Source organism: Colletotrichum karsti (assembly GCF_011947395.1).
Source record: "Colletotrichum karsti strain CkLH20 chromosome Unknown Scaffold46, whole genome shotgun sequence".
NCBI lineage: Eukaryota > Fungi > Ascomycota > Sordariomycetes > Glomerellales > Glomerellaceae > Colletotrichum > Colletotrichum karsti.
Window position 1 is genome coordinate 19,728 of NW_024065946.1, and position 20,891 is coordinate 40,618.

A 20,891-nucleotide genomic window follows, 5' to 3' on the forward strand; every position below is an offset into this window, starting at 1 on the left:
CTTGGGGACTCAATTGAAGGGTTGTATTTCCACCAGAGACGCGCTTCGCGGATCGGGAAAACCCCAACAAGACTCGAGTGAGAGGAAAGACGGAGGAGTTAGGAGGTGCGGCGCAAACAAGCAAACGGCGATCCGTCCAGGGTCGCAGTCGGCTTTTATTTCGTCACCAACTTTTTTTCCCCCTACCCAGCCGTCGCAAAATGAGCTGTGTGAGTGTGGGTCGCGCCGCCGACCTCGGGGTCAAATGGTTCCCTGTAAGACAAGGCCGGTGATCCTCCCGTCTCCACACGACTCCAAAAAGAACGAACCAACACCACGTTGGACTGGAGCTGTCTTGTGTCTTGTTTGTGTCTAGCCCAACCGCGGTGTGGTGGACAAGGGTAGAGGTTCCAAAGGGTATCGATCATCCCCCCAATCTTCGCGAGCCGAACCCCGCGTTTCCGGCTCGTGGCGGCGGTCAGTTAATGCAGACTAGGAGTTTCTGGCAGCTGAGTAATGTGCTGCGTGGAATTGGTCCCTATGACCGAGTTGAGCTCGTATCCGATGCATATCTTCCGAACCAAATAGCTTCATAACTGAAAGGAAGAGCAAAGTCAATGAGCTATCCAGAGAGAGTCATACCCAAATATTAAAGAAAGCTCCATTACCCTATTCCCAACTCCACCGCGGCCCCGGACCGGACTTGGCTCTACTCCACTCCGTCCGCCGATGCAGGAACTGTGACTCTGTGAGTAATCCCGTCGACAAATCCCAATCCTCGTGGTTGGCTCCTGACCGACGGCACCTTGCGTCGGATCTCGCCGCCCAAGTATTTTTCATCTTATTTTTTTTCCTTCCTCGTAGCAGGAATTCCAAGCAAGGGCTTTTCGGTCCGGTGGGATCGAAATGCAGCTGTGAGACATCGCCGGACTTAAGCTCAGAAATTCGGCCGCCGGACACCCGGAGACCAGCCGCTTTCGGTTTAGAATGATGGGAACCACTGTGACTCAAAAGGCCGGCGGTTCGTCCGTTGCTCAGGTGCAAACACTTCCTTCGCCTGGACGGCGGCTCTTGACAGAAGTTCCCGACGGACGCCTCTTTTACCCCGCGAAAGCCAAGACGCGACGCCAATTGTGGTTTTTGGTGGTTGGGAACTGGCCTCGGCTCCAGGTTTTGCATCCAACTATAGAGCAAACAACTCAATGATTCGTCAACTGGTCATGAGGTTTTCAGCTCGAAAGCGCTCGTACTACGCCCAATCAATTACCCAGCCCCCAACACCCTCATCGGCAAACTGCGCTGGATGTGTGTCGTGGAACAATCACTTCGTGACGCGTTGCTTTCAATTTCTGAGGTCACGATGCTGGTCTCCGATCAATCAAGGGTTTCGGCCTCGAATCCAACTCCACATTCGAGATTCCAACTTATCGGATCTCATGGAAGGCAAGTCTGATTAACAATGAGTAATTGCATGCGTAACACATCATATGATCTCACTTATTGAAGCCGTCACGTGAATGCCGTGTCCGCAAGGGAAGGCCTCCTCACAACACTGCAACGGCGCAAGCAGATCGTAGCACCTAAAGCATTTACAAGGCTAACAGGATGTAATTTTGACAACAATTTGCGGTACCTCGAGTTTGACACATGCGCTGGCCAGAATCCTCGATCAGTAATTCTTGAATGAGAATCAATTTCAATCGGCACATATGCTTCATTTCTCTCTTCTAAATCACGACTAAACAGCCAACTTTCAGGTTTAATTCCGACCCATCCGTCCCCGTCGCCGAATACGCCGTCTTCAAGCGTTCATACAACAGTATCGATCTGTATGCCATCGACTCGTAGTAGTGGGTTTCTTCCCTCAACAATGGCGATATTCGTTGCTGAATCGCCTTGGGCACGACGAGGTGGGCAGATAGGTTCAACTAGAATACTGCCTCCCGACTATCTTCAGTCGAGAACCCAAGACGGCAATCTTTTCTCGCTTCAGTTCAGTCTCATCTCTTTGGTACTTCCGTGCGACGGTAGTCTACCAGCCAGATGCTGCACCGAAGCCAACAAGATACAAGCAGCACCTAGATTCGTCCGCAATAACTGAGCCGCCAGATCAATGTGCGTTTCTTTTGACAATTTCAGTGTAGTCGGCCACGATCTCCACAGGGACACACTCAGGAGAGTGGAGAAAGCGAACGGAGTGGTGGCCGAGGACGCAAAGACACCATCTCTGTCGTCGATAAAACGGATATGTCGCGCCCTCCAAGAGTACCCTCTTATCGTATATACAGTCATACGCAGGAACCTCTATGAACATCAGGCAAGCAAAGTCTAAGCAGTTAAGTTTTCATGGCGATACCCTAATTGCGATACCCTAAGGTACGGCCTGTTAGCCGTGTAGAAGTCGTTTGCGTGGTACATGTCGTTTGGCTATATGAATCGTCGGTACAAGAAGGAGACGTCGAATGTGGGTTATCCCTGAGACTGACGTGCTGCAGAGGCGGTGATGGATCTTCGATGCACTCGAGAGTCTCGTCAAGCTCATGAGCGATTGCAGAAGCCAGCTCTGCCTCTTTCTTCAAATCTAGTCCAAGATAGACCAGATAGGAATCACGCCTCCATATATAGTGTTCATTGCACCTGTTGACTTCTCTCCAGGGGATCACTCTAGTTTACCGTTTATGCAGCATTGATCAGCGCTGGAACGGTGCATGAAGGAAGGATAGAAGGAAGGTAGAAGACGGCAAAACAACGTTAGGAGCCTTCAAGAACGGGGCTGCCTTTTTGAAGTGGCCTAAATCAATTTATATCGATAAAATACGGCCAAAAGAACGAGAACGCTGGATGTTTCTCGGGAAACGGCTAATATGCTTCTACAGCTCCGCCACACGCGCAAGGCAAGGTTAGCCGCAGAGATTTCTCTTTTTAAACACAGGACGTGGTTTGGCTACTGCCAGGGGCCAAAGCCAGAAGTCCTGAAAGCCTCGCCTGTCGGACTGAAGCAGCTGATCGAGAAGAAGCTTTTGAACGCTCAGGAGGAGGGCAGGCAATCGCAACCTGGTCCAAGGACTTCGGCGGCTTGCACGTCAAGGCATGTTACCCGGAGTGGAAATGAAGGTAAAGAATCTGCCGATGCCCGACGAACAATGGACTATCTATCCCAGAATTACGCCGATGAGTATGCAGACGCTTTCGTCATGAATGAGCCTCTCAGAAACTCGCCCCAGCATGAAGAGGGTGTGAGGATCGTGGTGGAAACTAGTTCGAGGGGAATTTGGTCACGGATATTGAAAGAGACAGGAAGGATGAGTGTCATTCGGATGGTCTGGAAGAGATGAACAACTGGGAGCGTGTAGGTGCTAGAGGAAGGATGAGATGAAGGCGTGTCAACCTTTCGGAAACGGCTCACATGATGAGAACATAACCGCTGAGTGTTGATAGACGTTCCTACACTCAAATGGGCTGAATCCGAATATACTAGCCCTGAATTGAGTCGTTTCGACGATGGCTCATGCATGGACTACCTTGCCTTAGATGAGATGAACAAATGCAGCATGCTGTAGTCTGCGCAATACAATACAGCCACCCGTATGGTTTTGGCTCGCCATACGCAAGGAGTACACATTGAAGATGAGACGAACGACTTAGATTTCATCGAAAATGAATACGGTATTGAGATTTCGGCCCCGGGATATGGTCTCCGTGGTTTATTTGTAATGGGCAGGTGGGAATATGGTGGATGTGGTTGTAAATGGGGACAGCAATTGGCTGTGCTTACCCCGCACTCCCTCTGCAGTGGGAACCTGAGCAGTGGCGGGGGAAGAGACTGATAAACCTCTATTCCTCGATGACAACACGGGGTTGAACTCCAACTCAACCACAAAAACATTCAGCGTATTTGAGTAAAACTCTTCAATATGACCATCATTCACGTCGTTCAGTTCCAATTCAAGGCGCTTGTCCCAGCGGAGGAAGTCAAGACGGTGAGTCAGACATGCAGACCTGCTGAGGGGAATACATGAGAACTGAACGCTTACCAGATATGCAACGCGATGCTCGGTCTCAAGGATAACTGCATCCACCCGACATCCAACAAGACGTACATCAAGTCAATGGTCGGTGGTCTGGACAACAGCCCCGAGGGCATCCAAGACGGCATCACGCATGTCTTTGTGGCCGAGTTCGAGAACGCCGAGGACAGGGACTATTACGTGCAGAAGGACCCGGCGCACCTGGCTTTCGTCGCGGAGGCGGGGAAGGTTATCCAGAAGGCTCGGGTCGTTGACTTTACACCAGGGGTCTTTTAGATATGAGATAGCGGTGAAGATTGGGTGTTGAAATGAAATCGGCTCACTTGAAGTGAGAGGATCACTTAGCTCACTGAGTTCTCAGACAACGTTGATGACGATGAGAGGCTTTGAGTTAGTGGAACCACGATGACCGAGTCCAGGCCCGGCGACAGAGACCAACGCTATCAATAAAACACTTGGTTTCCAAGAACCCAAGGACCCAGGGACATGGGCGGTGGGATGTGATCTAGGATGAATGCAAGATGGCATCATTGTGCGGCCCGAGAATGAAGAAGGTGAAAAATGCGCGGTATGACAACGGAACCCGAATTGAAGGATCCAATGGCACAAGCAATGCAGGGACGCTGGAAGCGAAGCAATCAGGGTCCAATTGCAGCCTGGAAACCTGGGATCGCCTAGTGTCGCTGCCTGAGGGTCAAAGGCCAGAACCCAATCACGATCCTTGCGCTTGAGCCAATCACGACCCGGGAAACAGCTCTCAGATGGTCAGTGCTCGGGTGCAAGCGGGGCGGAACAGGGTACCAGGTCCTACGTCATAGGCGGCGTGATGGGAAAGTACCACAGCCCTCGAAGTATCCGGTTGCTTCTTCTCCTGCTTTTTTAGCTGTGCCCCGGCCAACTCGGTACATGGGCAGTCATCCCCGGGTCATTCCAGTGTCCGCTTCCCCCCTCCCCCGCCAACTTCCAGCTGCTCGCGTCCACTCTACCTGAGATCATCAACCGAACACTGCAAGGGAAAGGTACCGAGGCCTCGTGTTTCTAGCCCTTCCTTAATCTGTACTTTGTACGCTTCACTTTTCATGGATCAGGGGACCGTCCCTGGCTGAACTTCTCCCTAACGCCATACGCCATACGCGAACAGCCAACAACGAATACCTACCTACCTTCTCTTCCGCACCTGCTCGACGCATCCTATTTCTACTTCTTTTCTACCACAATTCGAGCATCGTGGCATACCTCTTACTGGTTAATCGCTTTTGATACCCCTTCACCGCCGCACCGGATTCCGTCCTCATCACCCCTTGCGCTGCTCGCCATACCAGGCATCTGACGACGGTACCCTTGATTACCCCGCCAAGCTGACTTGCCGTTTGCGACGGCGCCCTTGTCTGAGCCCGAAGTCGTTAACGAGAACGAATTGCGACTCCATCCTTACAGGAACATCTTCAGTCCTCTACCGCGACGACCGCTTCGCCATCACCAACAACCCAATACTCTTCAGCCACAATGGCATCGCATCCTACCCTGATCAATCTCCCTCCCCCCACCTCCAATCCAGACACCCCGTCTGAGATGCCGTGCGCAATCCCTTCCCCATCCTAGCCCACATCAGCTAACATCTCCGTCGCAGAGGCACCCCGACGAGCACCACAACGTCCCTGTCGGCCCTCTCTACCACCGCTATTAAAGATGGTCACCGAGGTCACCTTCCCCAGGGCCCCGCGGGCCGCGGCCACGCCCATCACCCCTCGACGACAAGCCTCGAGGCTGAACGCGCCGACCGTATCTCGCGCCTCGCCGGTCTAGAGCGAGTCTCGACACTACGCGCCCCGCCGCATCACCAGAACGCGGGCTCATCTTCTCTTTCTCCTCAGACGACCCCAACCTCTACGACCGGCTTTCCGCCCAACTACCCACCGAATCAACACCTGACCCCGGCCTACTTCGACGCTCATGGCCAGCCCACTGCTGCTACCAAGATGAGCACCGTCGGTACTGCCAGCGCCACTGAGAGCTACGTCGGCGACGACAACGAGACGCGCACCGCCCCCGGTGAACAGGATGAGGATATGCTTAGCATGGATACCAACTACCGCGAAGCCGACTCTGTGACCAGCATGGGCGCCGAGCCCGAGCATATGGATGAGGACATGGCGACGCGCTCGACTGGAGGCTACGACGACCGCATGAGCGATGACGGATCGGCTAGTCTTGTTGGCTTCGGCGAGGGCGCCAACAGCACGGTATCTGGCCCGATCTACCAGCGTCGGCCCATTCCCGGCGTTGCTGGCCAGGGAGGCATCTGGGGCCTTGAGAGAAGCGCTTCCGGCCTCAGCGACGGCATCCCGACGCAGCGCAATCGCGACGTGGCCATGGGCGGAGACACCCCCATCAGTGCAGCCGCCATGCAGGAGAGGAGAGACGCGCGCATGATGGACGGCATGACCAACGACGGCGCGGGTGTCCCTGACGAGGAGATGTTCGTCGACACCACGAACAAGCCTCCCATCCCCGTCTCGCAAATGGCGGGACAGACTCCGCAACCCAATCCGAGCACAACACCCACAGCACGAGATGCGGCCGAGCGCATGATCCGCGATCGTCTCGACGGAGGCGAGGGCCGCGTGGGCAATGCGGCGCTGGGAAGCCCGCAAAGCGGAGAGCGTCTGGGCAAGTTCTACTTCGAGGAGCGGAAATAGGCCCTCATCAAAGAACCCCGCTCAGCGGCAAAGCTGTCAGGATGACGCGGCCGCGATCTTTGCTTTTGTGTTTTACGAGGGAAAATATGTGGAATCGAGCGTCTGCTTACATGAAATGGTCGGTTTAGTTGCTTGGATGGGAAGAATACGGTTCGGCTGGGTTATAACATGGGCCTCTAGGTATGGCTGCTGGAATGCGAGTTATTGATCATTGCAAGCTTGATGACCTTTGTGCGTACATGTTGCGATCTCTCGGACATAAGATGCGTTGAAAGTCGCAGCAGGCATGTGACAAACATCGCGCTGCAGATAATCGTCCCGCACAGGAGCCAAGCAGCACAAGGTGAGATCTTGAATTGCTCATGTTCTTCATCGACGGACACCGTCGTATCATTCCAACCAAGCCGGAAGGCGTCGTATGTGGACCTCTTACCTCCCAAACCAGCATGATATAGCTTGCCGATTATAAGATTACTAAACTCTCATAAGCAGTACTATCCCATCCTCACTTCGCCATTCAAGAAACCAAGCACCATCCATCCCTCCGACCCGCTCCCCTCGCCGAAGACCCCGGAGCACGCCCGCGATGTAACGCTGACCTGACTCCACTGAGTCTTACCACATCTCTCCGTCCCCAAAAAGACGAGGCACCATGACTCCAAAGAACGATGGGCCTCTCCAACAGACCAGGCCCGTGCCATCCGTCCCAACTTCCGAACTGCCGGCCCCCTCATCTTAAGAAACGGATTGTCAATAGAGAGAGAGAGCTGGGATCGGGACATGGACCGGGCCTACGGAAGGATGGACACATCTACCGACAAAAACAAAAATCAAGATAGATTATCGTCTCCGCGCCCTAGCCCAGCCCGCTGTCACCATAAGGCGTCGTATTACGGCACAATGCCGTCCACCAGTCCGCCAAAATGCGGGACTCAAGAATCGCTTTTAAACTGCTCCCCCCGTTTGTGATCTTCGTCGCCGTCGTTGTGGTGTGGTACGTCGAGCCGGATACGATGAGGTCTCTTACAGTCTTTACCGCGTTGCTGCCTTTCATCCTCGGCGCGCCGCATCTCTCAGGGGGGAATGATGCCGCGGCGACGTTTCTTGAGGATCTGATCGCGAAGACGCGGGCTCTGGAGGGGTCTTCGGAGACAGGAGTGTGTCGGCAGACGTCGCTTACTGTGGACCTCGGATACGCAAAGTACGAGGGCTACACCAACGCCACGACCAATCTCAACATATGGAAAGGGTACGCGCTGTGATCTCCACGAGAAACCCAGGCCGGGTCCTAATAAACCTCTCTCACAGCATCCGCTACGCAGCTCCCCCGACGGGACCCCTCCGCTGGCAACCCCCGCAGCCCCCGTCCGCGTCTGCGTCCAACGAGACGCTCGCGGCGACGGACTTCGGCCCCATCTGCCCGCAGAACTACCCCGCCATCCCGGGCCTCCCCTTCGTCCCGGGCTCCGAGGACTGTCTGTACCTGAACGTGTACGCGCCGGCCGACGGCGGCGCCGCCGCGGGGGGCCTGCCGGTGATGGTGTGGATTCACGGCGGGGGCTACGGGTTCGGGGACGGGAGGCAGGATATGGCGGAGATCATCAACGCGAACGGGAATGGTTTCATCGTGGTTGTCATTCAATACCGAGTGCGTTTTTCCTCGTCCCTGTTTTAAAGTGTATTGTATTTAGAGATCTGCTGAGCTAACTAACACCTCCCGAAAACACAGCTCGGCGCCTTCGGCTTCCTCGCCTCCGCCGATGTCAAATCCCGCGGCGTCGTCAACGCGGGACTCCTGGACCAGGCATTCGCGCTCGGCTGGGTGCAGAGCTTCATCTGCCTCTTCGGGGGCGATCGCGACAGGGTGACGATCGCGGGGGAGTCGGCGGGCGCGAGTTCCGTCATGTACCACGCCCTCGCGGCGGGCGGCGGCCTCGGGACGCTATTCTTTTCGAACGTGAGAGAGCGGTTTCCTTCCCCCGGTGTGGTGTGGCTTGACTTGGAGTGCTGACGTGTGAGGAATAGGGCATCGCGGCCTCGCCGTATCTCCCGTTCCAGTACGGCTTTGACGCGGCGTTTCCGACGGAGCGGTATCGCGCCTTTGCGGCGAAGGCTGGGTGTGCGGAGGCGGGGGATGTGGTGGAGTGTCTTCGTGGGAAGGATAGTATGGTGCTGCAGCGAGCCAGTGCGAATGTTACCTCGGAGCAGACGTACGGGTTCTGGTACTTCTTTCTGTGCTCCGCTGAGATACGTTTTGGAAAGCTGACGAGATTCTCCCCAGGGCGTTCTACCCCGTCACCGACGGCGTCTACATCGAGAGTTTGGCTAGCGAGCAGATGGGACGGAAGAAAGTGAACGGCGAGCGATTCCTAGTCGGGGTGAGTCTTCATGCGGGACAGCTTTCCGGCGTGTCTGAAGCTGATGTGTGTGGGTGCCAGAATAACGCGAACGAGGGGCCCCTTTTCGTGCCCCCGAACATCGCGAGCGTCGATGATCTGACCTCCTGGCTCAAACTGGAGTTTTCGAATCTCTCGTCAACACAGATCGACGAGATCCTGGCTGCGAACCCGACAAGAACGGGAGCGAATGACACCCGTTTCGAGACGAACGGACTGACGGGTCTCACGGCCATGGATGTGAGCCAGGCTGGGACGGGGCAGCTGCAGCGAGCCATTGTGAGTACAGCCGAGCATCTATCGCCCGTCGTGGGCTTAAGTTGCTTTCCTCGCTCTCCTTCTCATTTGTTCACGCAAGACTCGGGACTAACACGCACCTCGCGACCCTAGAACATCTACGCCGAATCAACCTTCGTCTGCCCGAGCTACTGGCTCTCGACCGCCTTCACAAGCCCCTCGACGTCCGCGTGGCACTACCAGTACTCGGTCCCCTTCGCCTGGCACACCTCGGACATACCCGCGTACTTCGGCCCCGCGACGCCCAACCAGGGCGCGGACCTCACGCTCGCGTTCCGGCGGATCTGGGGCAACTTTGTCACTCGGAGCGATCCTTCGATCGATGATGAGGTGGTCAACGGCGCGTTGGGCGGTGGTGCGAGCGAGTGGCCGGCGTGGACGGAGACGGGGCCGAAGCAGTTGAATTTGAACCAGACGGGAGGGGTGGCGTACGAGTTCGTTACGCAGTGGGGGGTTTCCGTGACGCAGTTTGCGGAGCCTGGGCTGGTGACTGAAATTGAGGTCGTGCCGGCGGACGAGTGGGAGGGTGGACGCGGGGGGAGGTGTGAGTTTTGGAGGAGGTTGGCGCCGAGTATCCCGGCGTAGGTGGTACGCTTGGAGTGAGTTGCATTGACGTGTTGTGGTCTGTCGCAGCATGACTTACCACTCGAACACAGAATCCCGTGCCGAACTCCGCAGGCAGAATGCAAGAGACATAGATCCATTCGCAAGACGCCAAAGCACTTATGTTGTAATACACGCTTATTTCCACTATGTCAGCTAAAACATGGTGTATATCCAATGCATCAGATAACTAAAGACTTGATGACGCTGGCGATAGGGGGTATAGATGTGAACAAGACAGTAATCGTGCCAAACAAACTCATCGAAAGACTCGACAGCGCAGCCGCGCGGGGATCAGTCCGCAGGAGCAAGGCCGTCGCAATAGCCGACGAGTTAGCACCCAAAGTGACACCCCTCGTAATGTAGTCATCTGTCCAGACACATTAGCATCTTCCCATCGCCCGCCACAGACCACACTTTCTCTCTCACCTTCGGGAATCCTAAACCAAGCCAGCATCCGCTGCCCGACGAGAACGCCGACGATACCACTCATAATGGCGACGGCCGCGACGGTGTTCACGTCGCCCCCGAGATTCTCCGTCGCGGGGATCGCGAGCGCGAGCGTCAGGCTCCTCGAGGCGAAGGCGAGAGACCGCTCGGCGCTGATGCCGATGGCGAAGCAGAGCTTGGGGTACGCGAAGAGGCAGCCGATGGACATGACGATGTTGGGCAGGACGATGGCGACGAAATGCTGCTTCAGCTCGCGGCGGTACTGGTACATGGGCAGCGCGAGCGAGATGATGCTCGCGTCGAGGACGGTGCTGAAGATGTCGCCGGCACCCGGCAGCCGGCCGGAGTTGGTGTGCAGCCAGAGGTAGGTGTAGTTGGCGCCGGTGCGGAAGGAGCGGAGGGTCGTCGGGAGTGAGTCGCCGCGGATGGCGGCCAGGGCCCAGATTGCGAGGACGGAGAAGAGGGAGGAGACGAGGACGGGGTGGAGGTATTGGCGCCAGGTTGGGGGGATCGAGGAGGCGGCTGTGTAGATGAGGATGATGAGGGGGAGGTGGAGAGGCATGCCGTAGCCTGTTGCGTAGTAGATCGGGAGGCCGATGAAGACGCAGATCGCGGCGTAGACGGAGAGGTCGAGATGGGCGCAGATCCGGGCCGCCCAGAGCTGTGCGCGGGGCACGGGGAGCGGAGCTTGAGGCGGGAGGGAGGTGTTCTGGATCGTCAGGGCTTCGGTCGTGTTCTCGGGTGAGGGACTGTTTGTTGCCGGGAGGAAGTTGTGAGTTGCGTTCTGGGAGGGCGGCGGCGGTGCGATGGTGTTGAGAGACAAGGAGGATGGTGCGGCGGAAATCGTTCGCGATCCAGGGGTCGATTCGGTTCGCGGCGGGGTGTCGGCCAGGGGGATCTCGTCCGTCTCGTTGCCCATTTCTTCCGCGCGTTCTGTGAGTGCGCGTTTGGATGATCCAAGGAGGAGTTGAAGGCCTCGAGTGAGGTAGGCGGCGAGGGCCATCATCACGATGAAGCCGATGACTGCGAAGATTAGAAGACGGGACTGATGTTTCGTCGGACAGGATTCGCTCACTGAAAACGGCGATGATCTTCATGACTTCAATGATTCCAATGGACGGACTGAGAGGGAGCATCACGAAGGATGGCGTGAAGAAGACGTTGATCCAGCGGAGGGACCAACCAGCCTGGGATGGTCAGTCAACATATGAAAGGCTGCGTCGAGGTATGTGACCATACCGGCACATCAATCACGGCTACGATAGCCTTCGTCTTGTGGTTTCCGAGAACCAATTCAGAAAGCAAAAGAGCGAAGAAGAGTAAGATGAGGCAGGCGACGGATGCTGGGAATGAGACGCCGACGGTTTGGAAGATGACGCTCACCCCGAAGCACGCGGCGAGCATCACCATGATGCCGAAGGGGACGTAGAGCCATGAGACGAGGAGCTTGGGCGCGGATTGCAATGCGGCCTGCAAGTTTTGTTAGTAATGTTGAGGTGGGTGTTTTCCAAGATTGAAGAATAAGACGAACCAGTTTTATTGCTTCAATGGCATCGAGGCAATTTGTGAGCCACTGAGGCCCGGCATTAGGGCGGTTGTTCGAGGTTGTCATGATCGCGCTCCGAGGACAAATTTCATCGCAGGCCACCTTGCTCTGTGAAATTCCAGCAAAGAATGAAACGAGCAGAGTTTATATGCAACGATGGCTCAGGCGCAACTTACAAAGAAAAAGTATTCTCAGAGAATGACGTTAGAAAAGATGATTCCGTCACTTATCATGCCTGCATGAGACGATATCGCCGGCCAAATTAGTCAATTCCATTTTGGTTTTAGCGAATCAGCTCCGATGCCGCGCCGAGACTAAGACGCGGCGGGAACTCTCGGCAGCATGTGTCCACTGTAAAACGCCCTCTCAGTCAGCGTCTGAACTCCGCTAAAGAACGTTTGGGCCTGCGATTACTGGATTTCAGGGGTCTTTACTCTGTGCAGGCCCGCTGATCGGGATGGCTTCCGAGGGAGCGGGACACATCCGAGGGCGTGGTTGGTGATCCGCGCTGCGGCGTTATTTTGACGACGTGCATCTTGATGCTGATAGTCGATGAGGAGACTTGCGATCCGGCCTAGATGTATTCGTAGCCAAGTTGTTTAGTCTGAGGCCATTCGACAGACTTGTTCGGCTAATGTTTTGCAACGGCGGCAAACTGTTGTTGTGTTCATTCGTTTCGTCGCCAACCCTGCGTCACCTGGAAACTCATCAGCGTGGCATTCAGGTAGGCTTCAACAAATCCTGACTACAGCATTGTCCAAACGATGACACGTTGCAAGTCTCGGGCTGATGGAAAACACTTTTGTAAATTAATTCCTGGTAAGACTGAAAAGTATCCTTCCTCGATGTGTGTGAGCTCGCAGCCTAGATAAAAGTCTCTCAGCCAAGCTCTTCCCAAATCGCGTCTTGTGTAATTCCATTTGGCATATGGCTCCAAGACCTGAAAGTCGTCAGTGAGTATCCATGAGATCATCCAACCAGATTTGCCCTCTCTTTCTGAGAGAAAGCGCCATGTCGCAGAGTATCAAAGTCGCACCATATGAAGTAGTAAAAGCAATGTGTCGAAATCGTTGTAGATGGTCATCGTCTACTGCTTGGCGCCAGTCAATGTGATATAGGGTGCCATCAGCACCCGGAAACCGACGTTCTCGCGAGGAAACTCGGGGTATTTGATCTTGTTGTCTTGCATGATGAAGGCCTCCCTGGTCTTTTTGAGGGCGTTGAAGACATCAGTAACGGAAGAGATCAGCTCGTTGTTGAGACTGTGAGAGTTCTTCACCTCTACCCAGGTTCTCTTCTGATCGGTGAATGTCATAAGGCCTTGATGGCGAGCCTCACCTGGGAATACGATTAATATGGAATGCTGGTAGATAATGAAAGACTGAAAACTTACGCTCCTTGCGCTCCACGAAGTCCTTCACCTCAGCTTTGGTTTTTTTGATTTTGAGGTTTGTAGTCTTGAAGTGTGTAGTCTTGAGCAGAACTACCACGAAGACGTTCTCGACGTGGGAGAAGTTCTTAGCAAAGGCTGCCAGCTCGAAGGGACAGAACTTCATGTCCATGTGGCCTCTCGTCATGTCGGTAAGGGTCGGCCAACACTGCAAACGGCATTTCAGGCCATGGAGCTTTTCTTGGTCGAAGCGGATGGCGATGTTCCGAACGTTGGGTGCCACAATTCCGTGCGAACGCAGGTATCGCTTGCACTGTCTGGCATACTGGAGCCAGTTGTCAGGCATGACAGTGGAAGATTTCTCCATGGTGAAGACGAGGAGATCCTTGGCGCCACGTACGGCGAGACCGGGATTCTTGCTGATAGACTTGAAGTCGACTCCGAGGCCGAGCTTGTGTTCGATGAACCTCTTGAAATCCGGGAAAGCTTTGGCGAGCTTGAAGAGCTGCTGAAACTCCGACTTCTCCTTCTGCTTTCCCGACGAGATTTTGGCTCTTGCTTGAGGACCTTGGCCCTCGAGTCTGATTTCGGCCCAGACCATGGCCGGGTCGTAGTTGACCGCCGCCTCGAGAATCATGTTCTTGATCTCGGGTGGAAGCTGTGGGAAGCGACGGAACTGGGGCTCATCATTGGACCGGACAGGCGCAGGGCTGGTCATGGTTGCAGCATTGTTGATCGCGCCGTTCGAGTGTGTCTCGAGGCTGGTAGAAGCCATGGTGGTCGTGGGAGGCTGCAGCGAAATGTCAACGCTGCTGCTCTGAGGCAGGTTCTTGGTCGACAGCTTATTGGTAGGTAACGAAAGAGCAAGATATGGCTGCAGGGGAAGGTTAGCTTGTTGTCAAGTAAAGGAAGGAAAATGTGAACTCATACCAAGGCTATTGTGCAGTAGTAAATATCGCAGGTCGGGATAGGAAAGAACTCAAAGATTTGGGAGCAATAGCAAGAGGAAAGAGGTGAGGAAGGCGAGCGAAGGAGGTTGTTGAAAAGATGTGCTCATGAAATATTCTTGTTGGTATTTGTATTGAAAGTGAGGCGTGAGAGGTGGGTGAAGTTTCGGGAAACTGATTGAGGAAGGAGCAGCTGGGCTATCGGAGTGACGAGGGCGAGAGTTCGGAAACCTCGGGCAGTTAGGATAGAATAGGAAGTAACGGTGAAAGTAAAGGTGACATTGGCTCGGTTTGCGGCGTAAGAAGGTCGATATTTGGCCGCAATAGAGGCAGACGAAGGTGTCGAGTTGCTGGCTGTGGCAAGACTTGATTCGTGAAGAAAGGGGATTCTGAATGAAGAGTTGAAGAATTCGGGAAGAACTGAGGTTTGCGCGGTGAGGATTATGGCAAGTTGGTGGCTTCGGGAAGACTTGGCTGTGTTCAGAAATGGCAGCCGCCAGATATCTGGCCGGTTGTTCGGGCTGCAGCTGCGTCTCTGGGGTGTGGAGCGAAGATTTTCGAGAGAAGACCTAGTTTGGTGGTTTTGGGTGAAAGGATTTCGAAATCCTGCGCTGGGCAGCTTTGTCTTCTTCTGTGTTGACCTGGGTTAGTGAGCCTCAACAGCTCAAGTAATATCTCTCCATCCGGTCCCGAGCAATCAACCAATATCCATTCGTTTGAGCCGACCGAAAGGAGACGCCTTCAATTGGAACCGTCTCGGTATCTTATTGAATCGTGTTGCACTTGAGACTCGGGTCGAATGGTACGTTGATATCCGTAAAAGCTCTACAGGAGCTGTGTTGTCGATATTTCGCACTTCCCCAAGGTTTCTGGCGTTTTATTCCATCGTCATACCAGTTCTCGGGCGAAACCTTCGTTTCCTGTTGCGGTCCGAAACTGAAGGAAAAGGGCTTCTGGGAATTGGATACCTCTTGTGTGGCCTGTATCTTGACATACTATCGCTCTGGGACATTTGCGCGGTGTTTCCTCCCCTCCCCTGGTATTCTTAGTCGGGATACCAGCTCTCGAGACTGCCAGCTCGCCTCCCCGAGATTTCTTTCAGCAAGTGGGCGCTGAGCCTCCAGTCCCTGAAATTCGACTCCAGTGCTGGCTTCTTGCGATCGTTTCGAAGTGCTCATGGAGGAAGCCACATCGTACGTGGACGGGCCAAGTCGGAGGGTGTGGCGGAACTTAGTCGTTCGTAGATGAAGTCATATTCTGGGTCTCGGTTGGTGCTCGGGAGAGGTCGACGACGATGCCTGGTGGCCTTCCGGTGACTCTAATCTGATCGTTCGAGTAATAGCCGGACGAAGACCACCACACGTAGAGAGTGTTTTGGTGTAAGTTCTCGAGCCGTCGCCATCGTCCACGTACCAGTCGCATTTCAGTCGGTCCTTCGCCCTGCCCTCCGACGAGGAAGGAGCGCTCCTTGAAGCCTACTCCACGTCTCGGACTCGACATTATCAGCGATGTGGATGACGGACGTTATCTCCACGATGAAGACAAATTCCACCAGAATATCCCACTTCTATGGCAAGGAGACAAAATAGCATGTATGAAGTTCGTAGGCAAGACATCGTTAACCCAACCGAACTATCTACAAGAGTGGAGGGCTAGTGCTTCTTTCCGGTCAAAGACGGGCAGGCGCGCCCGCCTTCGTCCCTACCTTAGGTAGATACAAAGAAAGAAAGAAGGAAGCAGCGTTGAGATTGATCTTGCTTGCCTCGAAAGAGCAAACAATGAATATTGCTCCCACCAAAGTCGCACCTTTCCATCACACACGATCAACCTCGGCAAAGTCCAGAAGGAGCGACCACGCCCTAAACCGTAGCAGCCGATCCTCCGCCAGACCTCAACATGACCAATCTCAAAACCAACACCTCACCTCTCCCTCAAGCGCCTGATCCTCAGATCAAAGCTTCGAAGTTGACACAACAGCATTCTCTCGACGCCATCGAACCTATCCTACAAATGGATCATCTCACCGCGATCAGCCACGCCACCCAGCCCTCATCCCACCTCAAGAAGAACAAACACAGTCGCCACATCCTATTGTCACCTCCCGACTAAAACACCTCCCTCCCCGGAAAGCCTTCCACGCGGGACACCTCACTGACCGCGCATTCCGAGTCCTTGATAATCCCTCGTCTCCGGGAATGCTACTGGCGTATTTGGGAGGCGCGAGTCTCGGTACCGGAGGGCTGTGCCTGGGGAGGGGAGCGGGAGGACGCACTCTCTGCTTTGCCCCGCTGCCGACGATAGTCCCGTGGCAAGGCATGCCGGGTTCTCCGTCAGGGGCGGAGAGCAGCTCCCCGCGCCGACCTCGGTCCTATTATTTCAGAAGATTTGCTTCATTCTTGATCTGTTAGCAAAGTCGGGCAACAAAGGCTCTCAAGCGGAAAGGAGTAATCGCAGCCACTGCGAAAACCGAGTAGTATCTAGTTGACAGTCACGTGAAATCAAGCAACGAGAAAGATCAAGTGAGTGGGGGAGAACAATAGCATTTGCCATTCCAAACTGCTCAGACAGCTATCTAGCCCACCAATTCTGGCCCAAGACGCGCTTCGAGAGTCCGTCTCGGCCAAATCGGTCCAAAAGCCATCCAGTCCATCCAGCGATTCTCCCCCAAGTTTTTTTGTTGATTTTCTTGTCGATGTGAGTACCAAGAGCCGCTGGCCTTCCACAACACCAAACGAAACCGGGCTTCCGTCCAAGGGGCCGCTTTGTAGGCGACGAGGATGAAAACCGGCCATTGGGTGGGAAGAGCCAGACAGCAATAATGATACTCGGGTATTTCTGCGGTTGCGCGTCGAGCCTGCTCTGCCGAAGAGAAGCAGGGAGTATAGGTGTAGAGTACGTAACGGATGGCCAAACCACCGCTCACCAAAAGACATCTTGGTGTAAACCGACGACAACGCTCTTCCTCCTCCTGTCCCGGACGAGGTGCCTTCCAACCAAAGTCTCCCCATTGCCAAAGAATACGTATGGACGAGATGGGAAACCATGCCCCGAAAGACGCCGTTGGATGCCAAGTCACCCCGACCGCCGTCCGTGTCGTATCCCAACATTCAAGTCGTCTCCGCGATCGATTGATTAAAACTCAAAACACACCGCGGTGCTCAAACCGGTCGATGAGCTACCGGACCGCCCTGTCTCCGTGTTTCTTGCCGCCCTCGGGCCGCAAGGGCCAACTCCACTTTTTCCCCAGAAAAATCAAATATGGCCGTCTTCCATGCGAACGCCGCCCCGGGGCTGATGCCGCTCAGCCGCTTGTTGATCCCCCCAAAACGCCGTCGTTAAGAATTAAAGAAGCAAATGAACATGAAAAGATGGGATCGGGACGTTTCCACAAACAAGAGAAGGGCTTCGTTCAAGACCAGACGCCACGCCCTGTGGTGGTAGTTGTCGTTTTTTTCGTTCGTTCCATGAGAGCTGCCCGTCGTCTCGCTCGTTCTGTCGTCTCCAGACAGCATGCAGCTTCCAGCTCAGGTCGAAAATGCTGTCGTCAGAAAGCCGAAAGGAAAGGGAAAAAGAAGTCAAACAAAAGACCAGTAAGATCCTAGGGTATGGTACAGGCCGAAGTTTTCGAATATGTAACGAAGCTTTTTGTTGTTTGGCGACGGGTGACGGGTCTGATTGAGTGTTCGTTCGTTTGTTTCGTGATCGTGAGTGGGAGAGAATGTGGAAGCCCGTGTGTGTGTGTGTGGATGAGATGCCCGACCCTATCTGATCGTGCCCTGCCATCTTCAAAACCAGAGAAAAAGAAATATGTACAATCCAACCGCAGACGCCGTCGCGCACTCCATCGCGACGAATACTCCGCAACGCCTTTCTATAAGGAAAAGTTGAGATGGTTCAGCCTAGGACGCCTGTCCTTGGGGCTGCTGGGCATGGTGGCCTTGGCCTCCACGTCCGCGACCACCGTAGCCACCGCGGTTCTGTCCACGGTAGCCACCACGACCACGGCCACGGCCTCTGCCGCCGCCCTGGTAGCCGTTCTGTTGATGAGGGTTCTGTGTTTGCCAGTTGCCAGGAGCGGGCTGCTGGACGCCCGGCGGCACTTGCTGGCCGGATGGCGGAAGCTGGCCCTGAGGACCAGGCTGGCCGGTCTTGAAGTTGGAGATGGGTCTCGGGATCGACTCGGGGTTCTCGTAAACGTAGAGGGACTTGTCGATGCTGGCGGGAATGGGCTGGATCTCGGTGCCGAGGTCCTTTTCGATGTTGTAGAGGTTGAACCTGTCATCCCAGTTGATCAGGTTAATAGCCAGACCCAAGTGGCCATAGCGGCCGGAGCGACCGATGCGGTGGAGGTAGGTTTCGGCGTTTTTGGGGAAGTCGAAGTTGATGACGACGTTGACGGCCTGGATGTCGATACCACGGGTGAGAAGATCGGAGCAGACCAGGTTTCTGCAGACGCCGTTGCGGAAGTCGTGGAAAACGCGATTTCTCGCTTGCTGGGCCATCTTGGCGTGACTGTAGAAGCACGAGTAGCCCAGCTCGGTGATCTTCTTGGCCAGCAGCTCGACACGGTTGGTCGAGTTGCAGAAGATGATGGATTGGTTGATTTGCAGCTTGGAGAACAGGGTGTTGAGGCAGTGCACCTTCTGCTTCTCCTCGACGAAGGCGTAGTATTGGGTGATACCGCGGAGGGTGAGCTCGTCCATGAGGTTGATTTCGTAGGGGCTGACCATGTTCTTGTCGGAGAAGTCCTTGACGGACAGGGGGAAGGTGGCGGAGAAGAGCATAACCTGGCGGTCCTTGGGGTGGAACTGGAGAAGTTGTTCGATGACGGGGGTGAATTCGATGGAGAGGAGTTTGTCGGCTTCGTCCATGATGAACATGGGGCATTCGCTCAGGTCGGCAACGTTCTTGCCCGCGAGGTCGAGGATTCTGCCCGGAGTACCGACCACAATATGGACGGGATCCTGAAGACGGATAATATCGTCGCGGAGGCCTGTACCTCCGGTGGTGACCATGACGTTGATTCCGAGGTGCTTGCCGAGGGTTTTGCAGACTTGTGATGTTTGCATGGCGAGCTCACGAGTGGGGACGAGGATGAGGGCTTGGATCTTTGAGACCTTGGGGTTGATCTTCTCGAGGGCGGGGATAACGAAAGCTGCAGTCTTGCCGGTACCGTTCTTCGCACGGGCAAGGATGTCGCGGCCGGTCAGAGCGACGGGGATGGCCTCTTCTTGGATGGGGGATGGCTTCTCGAATCCAGCCTCGAAGATGCCCATCAGCAAGTCTCTCTTTAATTGGAAGTTTTCGAACTCCAGGCCCTTCGTGTTCGTGACATCCTGCGAGCGACAACGTCAGCGTGCACCTACGGCGTTCGGCGTCGGCGACTCTTACCTCGGTTTGTTGTCTGTTGTCTTTGGCGGGCAGCTTCAGGCTCTTCTTCCAGTCTTCCGATGCGGCGCCATCGCTGGGCTAGTCAGTGCTACGCTCACGGAGACTCGAGTACTGCAGATTGTACGAACCCCAAGGTCGTTGCCTTAAGCTTGTCTGCAAGTGCTTCCGCCATTTGAAGGTGTGATTGTGGGTTATGTGCCGGGTGGCAGGAGGGGGAGGAGGATCGCGATCGCGGAGGGGTGTGTGTGGTGGAGGGGCGTTGCGCGCAAAAAAGATGTCTTCGGACTCGAGGGGTTGCCGTGGCGCAAGTGGTGAAGATTGAGGGAGTTCGTGGAGCGCGATGTCGGTGATTGCTTTTGATGGTCGTAAGGTGTGTGGTTATGTGGGAGCGGAGCGGAGGAGAGAAGGAACAAGTTTGTGGTGAATGCCGTGCGGTGCGTCAGGCGGTGCGCCGCAAGTTTCCCTCCGGGGCAGGACCCCTTGCGTAGCGGGCAGGTAGGGCCACGTGACCTGCACCTGTGAGAACACTGAAGCTCCTTGGCTGGTGCTGCCCTGATGAACACAGTTATACAGCTGGCTACCTTGGAATTTATCTGCTTTTATTTACTTATCATCTAAATTAAGAGAAAAACAATAAGTATTAGTGGGAGTCATGCAGCATGAAGGAGTAGAGGAGAGACAGGGCACGGCAACTGGCCAGAATGATCGGGTATTTCCCGCCTCCAAGTCATCTATTCGAGTAACTAAACGTTTTATTCTTCCAAGAAAAAAGGCATGCATTCCATCAACTTCACGTGGTTTCCGCCAGGGTTCGCTTCGAAAAAGACTCGAAAAATGCCAACTGCGACCTTTGTACGGCAAGTCTTCCGAGGCTTCGAGGGGCTACTCTAGGTATCCCCCTCACCGGAACCTGAGTCCTCTCATTGGATCTATACCGAGGATTCCCCGCCCCAGATCCCACAGCCGATTGGCCAGAATCACCCCCGCCGGATCGCTGCTGCAGCGGAGCTATCGGATCGGGAGAAGGAGCACTGGGCGCTGAAGAGCAGGTGCACTGGCTCTGGCTCTGAGCATGAATGCGTCAGTTGAGTAAAGGTCGAACCACTCGAGTCTAACAGCCACAGCTAATTAATTCTCTCACATCCATCACCGAGCACCTCATTAA

General features: G+C 54.8%; 6 protein-coding genes across 6 annotated transcripts; 3 read left to right on the top strand and 3 right to left on the bottom strand.

Moving 5' to 3' along the window:
- Positions 1-3,893: 3,893 nt before the first annotated feature.
- Positions 3,894-4,283, top strand: CkaCkLH20_11158 (stress responsive A/B Barrel domain-containing protein; the record flags this gene model as incomplete). Its single annotated transcript, XM_038893872.1, has 2 exons — positions 3,894-3,959; positions 4,017-4,283. The coding sequence occupies 2 exons, from the start codon at positions 3,894-3,896 to the stop codon at positions 4,281-4,283; spliced, it is 333 nt and encodes a 110-aa protein (XP_038740698.1).
- Positions 4,284-5,513: 1,230 nt separating this feature from the next.
- CkaCkLH20_11159 (myb dna-binding domain containing protein) lies at positions 5,514-6,706 on the top strand (the record flags this gene model as incomplete). Its single annotated transcript, XM_038893873.1, has 2 exons — positions 5,514-5,584; positions 5,638-6,706. 2 exons carry the CDS (start codon positions 5,514-5,516, stop codon positions 6,704-6,706), a joined length of 1,140 nt encoding a protein of 379 aa, XP_038740699.1.
- Positions 6,707-7,629: 923 nt separating this feature from the next.
- CkaCkLH20_11160 (carboxylesterase family protein) lies at positions 7,630-9,984 on the top strand (the record flags this gene model as incomplete). Its single annotated transcript, XM_038893874.1, has 7 exons — positions 7,630-7,955; positions 8,015-8,354; positions 8,436-8,663; positions 8,732-8,928; positions 8,988-9,084; positions 9,145-9,381; positions 9,493-9,984. The coding sequence occupies 7 exons, from the start codon at positions 7,630-7,632 to the stop codon at positions 9,982-9,984; spliced, it is 1,917 nt and encodes a 638-aa protein (XP_038740700.1).
- A 200-nt stretch (positions 9,985-10,184) lies between these two features.
- CkaCkLH20_11161 (uncharacterized protein) lies at positions 10,185-12,064 on the bottom strand (the record flags this gene model as incomplete). The annotated part of the gene is made up of 5 exons (XM_038893875.1): positions 10,185-10,372; positions 10,432-11,475; positions 11,528-11,639; positions 11,692-11,922; positions 11,984-12,064. The coding sequence occupies 5 exons, from the start codon at positions 12,062-12,064 to the stop codon at positions 10,185-10,187; spliced, it is 1,656 nt and encodes a 551-aa protein (XP_038740701.1).
- Positions 12,065-13,085: 1,021 nt separating this feature from the next.
- On the bottom strand, positions 13,086-15,835 carry CkaCkLH20_11162 (uncharacterized protein; the record flags this gene model as incomplete). Its single annotated transcript, XM_038893876.1, has 3 exons — positions 13,086-13,336; positions 13,392-14,262; positions 15,749-15,835. 3 exons carry the CDS (start codon positions 15,833-15,835, stop codon positions 13,086-13,088), a joined length of 1,209 nt encoding a protein of 402 aa, XP_038740702.1.
- A 2,399-nt stretch (positions 15,836-18,234) lies between these two features.
- CkaCkLH20_11163 (ATP dependent rna helicase) lies at positions 18,235-19,898 on the bottom strand (the record flags this gene model as incomplete). The annotated part of the gene is made up of 3 exons (XM_038893877.1): positions 18,235-19,671; positions 19,727-19,799; positions 19,855-19,898. The coding sequence occupies 3 exons, from the start codon at positions 19,896-19,898 to the stop codon at positions 18,235-18,237; spliced, it is 1,554 nt and encodes a 517-aa protein (XP_038740703.1).
- Between the last annotated feature and the right edge of the window lie 993 nt (positions 19,899-20,891).